General features: G+C 44.8%; 1 protein-coding gene across 2 annotated transcripts in view; it reads right to left on the minus strand.

Moving 5' to 3' along the window:
• agfg2 (ArfGAP with FG repeats 2) overlaps positions 1 to 4509 on the minus strand; it is a 16828-nt gene extending 12319 nt beyond the window's left edge. For both annotated transcript variants that reach the window (XM_066681333.1, XM_066681332.1), the window contains exons 1-3: positions 3948 to 4509; positions 2757 to 2850; positions 373 to 488 (exon numbers count right to left, since the gene is read on the minus strand). In XM_066681333.1, the coding sequence (XP_066537430.1) occupies positions 373 to 488; positions 2757 to 2850; positions 3948 to 4144 (407 nt within the window). In that variant the 5' untranslated portion in view covers positions 4145 to 4509. The remainder of the gene's footprint in view (positions 1 to 372; positions 489 to 2756; positions 2851 to 3947) is intronic.
• Positions 4510 to 10293: the final 5784 nt, after the last annotated feature.

The raw sequence follows: 10293 nt of genomic DNA on the forward strand, positions 1-10293 counted from the left end.
TTGTACGAAATGCTCTGAGAAAGGCACATGATGTAAATATAAATTCTGATTTGAAAAATGCACTGAGGAAGAGCTGTAAAAGAACATATCACAAACAAACAAAGACATTTGACTAGTGATCAATCACGGTTCCAGGGGTTTCCAAATAGTGAGGGGAACACACACCTCAGGTTACGAACTTTATGAATTATTCTGTACGTATGATAAGAGCCTCCTATAGGGAGCATGATTAATGCGGGTCAAGGCTGCTTCTGGATGAATGGATAGAAACATCAGTTAAACAACATAGGGATGGATGGAGGAATAGCTGGATGAATGAATATGAAGAGAATGCCCCTTACGTATAAACATTTTTCACAAAACGTAACTCACCATTTCTTCCGTTCATATTTGTCCTGAAGAAACTCTTTAAACTTCTGCGAGTCTCGTGCGTCAAAACAGCCATCAGTCTTTCGATCAAACATACAGAGCCAAGTCCTCTTCCCAATCTACAGCCACAAACCAGAGAAGTGTAGTTACAGCCTTCTGTTCAGGACTGATCAAAGTGTCACAGGCACAAACACACTGCGATTCAAATAACACCACATTAGTGACATCTCAACCCTGCGATGCCAGTTCATTTCTATCATCTCCTCTTTCCCCCATTCATATCCACAGTGCCAACCTCTTACAGTCAACAGGCTTTTTGTGCAGGAGAAGGAGTGAGAATGACTCAGAGTTTTGAGACCAGTGTTTTAGGGCTGTTATACAAGACACAGCTTCCACCAACAAATCAATCACAGGAGACTATTGCTGTAATGCATGAGAGGCTTTTAGTGGTAATATAAGCGGTGTTTGTGGGGTGCTGTGTGTGTGTGTGTTAGTGAATGGTGGTGCAAGGGTGTGTAGGCTTGAAAGAATTTTAGACTCTTCACAGATACTTCAGAAGTCAGCACTTGCACTCCCATTCAATATTTATGCACTACAGAGGCTAGCTTAACTTCATGTGGCCTACACACATTCGCAAAGTGCAAGGACCTGCCACATTCCACAAAACACACTCTGTGCCTCCCTATACCCACAGTTCAGCAACGGGTGATTCTCTCTCTACAGCCACCGTTAGAAATGGACATCTTACTGATATTACAACCTGCTCACAGTGAATATGCAGAGTGTTCTGTCTCATTACACTGCATTATCTTTGGTCATGACCTACACATCCCCTCACCATGTGGGTCCTGTATTGAGACCCTTTAGACTCATCATTGAAGCAATTGGTCAAAAATAGCCCAATCCAGGTTTCAGATGAAAGTGGATTATAGTTAAAGACCCAATAAAAAAAGAAATACACATTCATTCATTCGTTCATTGTCTGTAACCCTTATCCAGTTCAGGGTCACGGTGGGTCCAGAGCCTACCTGGAATCACTGGGCACAAGGTGGGAACACACTCTGGAGGGGGCGCCTGTCCATCACAGGGCAACACACACTCACACATTCACACCTATGGACACTTTTGTGTCTCCAATCCACCTACCAACGTGTGTTTTTGGAGAGTGGGAGAAAACCAGAGCACCCAGAGGAAACCCACACAGACACAGGGAGAACACTCCTCACAGACAGTCACCCGGAGGAAACCCACGCAAACAAAGTGAGAACACACCACACTTCTCACAGACAGTCACCCGGAGGAAACCCACGCAGACACAGAGAGAACACACCACACTCCTCACAGACAGTCACCCGGAGGAAACCCACGCAGACACAGGGAGAACACACCACACTCCTCACAGACAGTCACCCAGAGGAAACCCACACAGACACAGAGAGAACACACCACACTCCTCACAGACAGTCACCCGGAGGAAACCCACGCAAACAAAGTGAGAACACACCACACTCCTCACAGACAGTCACCCGGAGGAAACCCACGCAGACACAGAGAGAACACACCACACTCCTCACAGACAGTCACCCGGAAGAAACCCACGCAGACACAGAGAGAACACACCACACTCCTCACAGACAGTCACCCGGAGGAAAACCACGCAGACACAGAGAGAACACACCACACTCCTCACAGACAGTCACCCGGAGGAAACCCACGCAGACACAGAGAGAACACACCACACTCCTCACAGACAGTCACCTGGAGGAAACCCACGCAGACACAGAGAGAACACACCACACTCCTCACAGACAGTCACCCGGAGGAAACCCACGCAGACACAGAGAGAACACACCACACTCCTCACAGACAGTCACCCGGAAGAAACCCACGCAGACACAGAGAGAACACACCACACTCCTCACAGACAGTCACCCGGAGGAAAACCACGCAGACACAGAGAGAACACACCACACTCCTCACAGACAGTCACCCGGAGGAAACCCGCGCAGACACAGAGAGAACACACCACACTCCTCACAGACAGTCACCCGGAGTGGGAATCGAACCCACAACCTCCAGGTCCCTGGATCTTTGTGACTGTCACACTACCATTGTTGTCATTGTTTACCTTTTGATTAATGTATTTTATTTATTTTATAGGAACAGCCATATAATCTCAATTTTAACCTTATCCATTTTGATTTTGTGTTGATATATTATGCATTTTTATTTCGGTACAAACAACACTAAAAAAATCCAGATGGGTTTATTCTGTACTGTTTTAAACAGGGGACTGCATTACTGTGAGCTGTAGTTTATGCACCGATGATGACCCTGCCGTGTCAGCAGCTCCTGAAGCATCATTTGCTCTCCTGCCTGTCACTCACCTCGTTGCCATGGTTTTGCAAAAACTCCACTTCCTGTTGGGAGAAGGTTGTCATGGAGATGGATTTGACTCTGTGGGGTGGGTTGAGTCCCCTCCTGTAAAAAATAAAGATTGAGAGACTGTAAAATTAAACACACACCGGTGAAGCTACATTGTGCTAAACCCGTTTGAGATCTACATGCCTTTGACTATCTGGAGTATATTAACAGCCCTAAAGAGTGGGTGAGGGGGTAAGGGTAAAGATGAAGGACATTTAGAGGTATAAAAACATTAAGAATGCGTAACCGTAAAAAGACGACTATTAGACATGGCCGTTCTGTGTTTGTGTCTAGACTACCATGAAAATATAAAGTGCAGTGGGATATAAGCAATATTCAGTGTGCCTCAATCATGCTGACATGCAAAACAGCGTATAATGAATATAATGATGGCAAACCTGATTGACTACACGGGTGAAAAGAAACAAGGCCTGAAAACGACAGAACAGCTTAGCAATTAAAGAGAAAATGGAGATATAAACACTGCAGTGAGACACCAGAGACGGGGGGCTAGCCAAAACTGACAGACCCCCATCCACATGTACTACACAACTGTGCAAACTAGGCTTAGGACAGGAGCACTTCCAAATTTAGCTACAACAGGGCTCATGTTAGCCGTACCGCTAAATCGTACTGTAAATCTTAGTTAACGTTTCAAAATGTAAGCTACTTTTCACATTCTCGTCTATATATGAGTCCAGCCTTTATATGAGACACGCTGTTTATGACGTCACACTGTGATCCCACTCAAAACATAGGCCTATATCCACCTCTCAACTCACACAGAACAAACTGACTTAAGGACAATCAAGGGTTGCCAACTGGACAGGACGTCATTTACATATAGGCCTCTGCGTTTAGCCCCGCCCATTCCTGCTGAAGTTATAAGGAGTGTGTCATTTCTGAACTTCTTGTTGAACCAAGCAACAGTCAGAACGAAGATCATGTGCGTAGTCTTAAATTTACATTAAGTAAAACAGGTTAAAAACACGTAAATAATGGATTAGGTGTGTTTATGGTAAACACACACACACGCACGCATTCACACTCAAGTCAGGAGTGAACCCCAGGGTTAAGAATAAGCTTCAGAATAGAAAGATATCGCATATTGGGCCCTTTAATCAACAGCAGCAGAGTGAGCCCAGGCTACTCACAGCATTCCAGAGCACGACGTGCAGACGAAGCAGCCCACGGTGATGTCGATGTAAGTGACCCCGGGCTGGCCGCACTCGAAGCACTGTTTATTAGCTCCAATCTGCGCCAGCTCCCGCACCTTCCGCGCGCACATCTCCTGGCTGTCCCTGTGCTTTCTGTTCGACATACCGCCGCCGTCTCGGTGCCACACACTCATACGCACTCACACACACACCACACACACGCGCAGCCCGTTAGCTAAGATCTCCGTTAGACTGCGTGTGTCAGCGCTCGGGTATGTTCCTCACGCCCGCGTTTATGAAAACATAACGATGCGGTTGAGCTCCGACTAGACGAGAGCGCGCGCGTCCTCGGTGTCTCTCTCTCTCTCGGTATAGATATATGCTTCCTTCTCTCTCTCCTTTTGCACGCGCGTCACTGCTGCTTCGCCCCACCACCAGAGCCCTGTTTATTCACTCATAGCAACAATATCTCGGCTGTAGATGAGCGAAAATCCCCCTTTTTTCTGCTCGTCCCTCCTCTCTCTCGGTCTTCATTTTCGTTTACATCACGCACGCACGCGCCCTGACACACACACACACACACACACACACGACGAGGCTGAACTTGTCCCTCCTATTCGCCAGTGATTTATTTTACTTTCCCTTTCCACCTTAAATTAAGTGCTAGCTGTTTTTTTTTCTTTTTTTTTTTTTTAGTCTGCGGCTTCTGGGGCCCCTCTTTGTGAAAAAATAAAAAGCATTCCTCTGTAACCGCACGGGTCATGGCCACGACATACACTGGGGTGCACACAGCTCTCTTTTCTACATCTTACAGAGCCATGGCCATGACTTCACCATCGTTTCTAATTCCCATCAACTTTAAATCCCTTAACACTTATTCGATATCTTTACGTGAGGCAACATATATGTTATAATACATACGTCATAGGTGGGAACCAGATGGTTAAAGGGTAAGCACCAGCTCTATGAAAGTCCATCCATTACCTCTGTAACCCTTATCCAGTTCAGGGTGGCTTCACAGGGCAACACACACACACACACACTTTTGAGTCGCCAATCCACCTACCAGCGTTTGTTTATGGACTGTGGGAGGAAACCGAAACACCCGGAGGAAACCCACACCACACTCCTCACAGACAGTCACCCGGAGGAAACCCACGCAGACACAGGGAGAACACGCCACACTCCTCACAGAGTCACCCGGAGGAAACCCACGCAGACACAGAGAGAACACGCCACACTCCTCACAGACAGTCACCCGGAGGAAACCCACGCAGACACAGAGAGAACACACCACACTCCTCACAGACAGTCACCCGGAGGAAACCCACGCAGACACAGAGAGAACACACCACACTCCTCACAGACAGTCACCCGGAGGAAACCCACGCAGACACAGGGAGAACACGCCACACTCCTCACAGAGTCACCCGGAGGAAACCCACGCAGACACAGAGAGAACACGCCACACTCCTCACAGACAGTCACCCGGAGGAAACCCACGCAGACACAGGGAGAACACACCACACTCCTCACAGACAGTCACCCGGAGGAAACCCACACAGACACAGGGAGAACACACCACACTCCTCACAGACAGTCACCCGGAGGAAACCCACGCAGACACAGAGAGAACACGCCACACTCCTCACAGACAGTCACCCGGAGGAAACCCACGCAGACACAGAGAGAACACACCACACTCCTCACAGACAGTCACCCGGAGTGGGAATCGAACCCACAACCTCCAGGTCCCTCTAATAGTGTCCCCCTGTGACACTGCACCACCGTGACGCCCACCCTCCCCTCAAACAAAGTGGAATTTGAGTTCCTAACTTGTGTTTATTGATTATTTATTTCTTACTAATTCAAGGAATAAGGCTTAAAAGACCCCCCCCCTCTCTCATGTTCAAGAGCCTCTGTAACATGGAGGTAAACAGGGTAAGGACACTCACTTCGCCTGTTTTAGTTGGTGTTAGTTAACGTTAGCTTGACTCGCTAAACTCGGTGTCTCAGATTATACTCGGCTACGTAGCTGCATTACGGAGGTTTATAGTGTCGGATGAATTCGAGTTCGACTTCGATCACATTTACAAGAATAACGGTACCTCTACATTTGAGTTTAGCTTATTGCTAGGCTATTGTCATGAATAATGTTGGTTATTTAGCTAGATACTGTCATAACAGTCAGTCATAACGGTGTTTTACCGCGGCGTTGTTCAGCTGTTGTCCACCAGTGACGTCACGGTCGCGTTCGAGAATTTCCGTAGGGAGCTCGGGTTTTTCCGTCAGTTTAATAAAATTGTCAGTTTTAAAGCAAATTAAGCTGCTATTTTCATTTTAACTCATACTTATATCTGTCAGTAACTACAATAATGTGGAATATTCATGGAGCTCCATTAAGTGGTGCTTAGTCTTTAAGTTGTGGGCACTATTAAATAAAGCGTGGTGTGTTTATTCTTACTAAAATATTACTTAGGTATCTCTTTAAAACACCTCACTAACCTGTAGCCAAAATATAACGGTTACTTATCTCACTAAACAAAACGTAATTATTTTGTGGCAAGCACTTTGTACGTCAAGGGAACATTGTAGTTAAAACTTGACCACAGCTAAATAAAGCGTGGGAACGGGTTTATTTCCTCATCCCCCTGGTCCTGGCCGTGTTTTGTTGTGGTGGATTGGAGCCACCGGTGCTCCGTACACACGTAAGGCACGGTTTGGGCGGGTGACAGAAAAAACCCCAGCTCAGAACACGCGCAAAATACACGACGTAAAGTCAACATGCGACACTGTGGTAACTAAAGAAGACTGATGTAGTGTTGAAGGGTGCAAGGAAAACATAATGTTGTGTCTTTGGTAACTGTTGTGTGCGTGTTTCCCCTTTTATCGCTTTGACAAATACGGTGTTTATCTCGACCTTTTTCTGGGGCCTAATGAAATCTAAAACATCATCTCTCTGCTGGATTGTGGGTAAATAAGTAAATCAACCGCAATGGAGGACAGACACTGGCATTTTACGTTTTACTTTACATTATCTTCGAATAGACCCGTCTTAACAGAGAACTGTTGTCAGTGAAAACTGTACCGCCGCAGCGCCAACGGCAGATGGCGCCACAAATCTGCTTTCATTTCACACGGAGATCGAAAACGCTGTTGACTTTAAATGTAGTGCACTAGGTCATGAAATAAGTGCTTCAGTATCTCAGAGTTCTCTATGTCTGGATAGTCATTTATTCAGCGAAACCTGCACAACTCTCAGACCAACCTTTGGAGCGCTATTTATTTGTTGAAGGCATAATTTAATTAGCTATATATGGGGCACTACATTGCAAATCTGGAGCTGTTTTAGATTTAGCCGTAGACTTTATCATGGCATTTTCCAGTATGTTATTTATTTAACACGTTAATGAATTACAGAATTAAGCACGGCCATAATATTATTCATTCATTCATCGTCTGTAACTGCTTTTCCAAGTCAGGGTCGTAGTAGTGGGTCCAGAGCCTATCCAGAATCTCTGGGCATGAGGTGGGAACACACCCTGTAGGGGGCGCCAGTCATTCACAGGGCAACACAAGCACACACACACTCACACCTATGGACACTTTTGAGTTGCAAATCAACGTACCAGCACCCACTCAGACACAGGGAGAACACACCACATTCCTCATAGACAGTCACCCGGAGGAAACCCACGCAGACACAGGGAGAACACATCACACTCCTCACAGACAGTCACCCGGAGGAAACCCACACAGACAAAGAGAGAACACACCACACTCCTCAAAGACAGTCATCCGGAGGAAACCCACTCAGACACAGGGAGAACACACCACATTCCTCATAGACAGTCACCCAGAGGAAACCCACGCAGACACAGGGAGAACACACCACATTCCTCATAGACAGTCACCCGGTGGAAACCCACGCAGACACAGAGAGAACACACCACGCTGCTCACAGACAGTCACCCGGAGGACACCCACGCAGACACAGGGAGAACACACTACACTCCTCACAGACAGTCACCCGGAGGAAACCCACGCAGACACAGGGAGAACACACCACACTCCTCACAGACAGTCACCCGGAGGAAACCCACACAAACACAGGGAGAACACACCACACTCCTCACAGACAGTCACCCAGAGGAAACCCACACAAACACAGGGAGAACACACCACACTCCTCACAGACAGTCACCCTGGAGGTCCCTGGAGCTGTGTGACTGCGACACCAACCTGCTGCGCCACCGTGACACCCTTAATAGTAATCATCATAATAAAATGAGTTTTTAAAAAAAAGACAAAAATGAAAACAAGAAAAAATCAAATACACACACTTTTTTTTATCTAATTCATTTTTAAACAAAACTATTGTCAGTATTTTTGCTGTGTAATAGCAATGTGGCCTATGTGGTCTGTTTATCCTAATCTTAATCTCAGGCTTTCTTTTACTTGCAGATACATGGCCTTAACATGCACATTGCTGAGAAAGTCCACATTCTTCTGGATTGTAAATAATGCAGACCGTTTGTGTGCTTCCAGAAAAAATGTTCTGCAGATTTTAGCCTTGTCCCAAAAGCAGTTCTGCAGACCAAGTGCCAAGTACACACTTTTGTGGACAGAGACATACCGGCTGTGCGTGTATCTCGCTTGGTAGAATGATATTATTGATCATGGTAGTTTTTGAAAATTAGACCATTTAACTGCAGGTAATATAGATTGTGTTCATAACTAACAATTCAAAGTCATAAACCCATGCACCTCAACTTTTCAACAATTGATCATCTTTCTTCTCAGCCGTGTCGGTCAGACAGCTGTAAAACGACACTTCCTGATTGGTCCTCTCTGGGAGTTCTGAGCATGAAGTTACTGTTGAATCTGTACTGAGGCAGACTTCACCAAAGGGTTGTAAAGAGGTACTTATTAGCATGTTTATGCTAATCCTAACGCTAATTAGCATGTTTATGAGAAATGCCCCACCTAGGGCTCTAGCTTCTTGTCAGAGACCTTTTTAATAATTAAAAAATATTTGCATGAGCTGCAAAGTAATTTGTACATTTGGAATTACTTTACATTTATAGTGAGTGAATAAGGAAACAGAACAGAACATAACACCATTAAATACTTGGAGATTTAGCCTGAGCAGGAGAAACATACCCTGGGATGAACACAGTGTGGATGAACTTGGGCACACTTCAAGTGTTGACATATTTTTTTGCTTACATTTTGTACATGTTTTTAAATTCCCCAAAATTTTAACATGTGTTTTTAACAACAACACGACTGTCATGTCTGATATGGGCTGTTGTTCCATGCTTTGTTGATTTATCTGTCTCCGCAGTCAGGTGGGGCACAACAGGTTGAACCAGTACACTACTCAGAGACGTGTTAGTAAACCTGCCCCAACAGTTGTAAGCTGTACTCTACTTTAATCCTCATAATAGATAAACACTTCTTCCTGGAAATGCATTGTTTGAGAGAACATGGGCAAGTGTGCGCATAACAGCTGTCCTGTCTACAGCAGTATAATAAAAGGGCCAATATCCTGCATTTTCCGTGGTTCATTTATGAAGTGTTTGTGTGTTTACTTACCAAAATCTCTCTTTTAATTCTTATTTAATCTTTATTTCTCAAACTGCACGCCTGACACAATTTTAAATTAAAATGAGTTTTCATGTCCTTAGTCGTTAGAAAATTTAACTTCCCCGCCATTTTGTATTCTGTGTTACATTCATGGACTGGATGAACTGAGGTATTAATTATGTGTTGAAATCTTAACAGTGTTCACTGCATCAAACTTTCATATGATATGAGCCTTTAAAGGATTTCAGAATGAAAATTGTGTTCAGAAAGAAATTGGTTGCGCAATTTTGATGAATCACTCAATGAAATGACACTCCATAAGTGCATAAAAATACTTTACTGCATGCAGAGCCAATAAAGTATCTATCTATCTATCTATCTATCTATCTATCTACTTTACACAAAATTTAACTGCACACTCTATTTTTATTTCAGTTCACTTTATCTTTACTAAGCTGACCTGACAAAACAAAGATCTCCTCCAGAGAAAATCAAGTGTTTTACCTTCTTAACTGTCCATCTGATGTTTTCCTATTAACTAGAATCACAAAGTCAAAATCGTAGAAGGGCATTTCTGCTCAGGAACTTCAGTATTCCTACGGCAGATTAAAATAGGCAGATTCTGACTGGCAGAGTTTCTTACATCATAAACCTAAGGAGCCTATCCCAGTAACTCATGTGATGTTGCTTTTGAGCTATGTGCATGTGGGCTAGGCGGATACAGATGTGGGCATCAGTTACATAGTCATAAATG

This window comes from Hoplias malabaricus, chromosome 9 (genome assembly GCF_029633855.1).
Source record: "Hoplias malabaricus isolate fHopMal1 chromosome 9, fHopMal1.hap1, whole genome shotgun sequence".
Classification (NCBI taxonomy): Eukaryota; Metazoa; Chordata; class Actinopteri; order Characiformes; family Erythrinidae; genus Hoplias; species Hoplias malabaricus.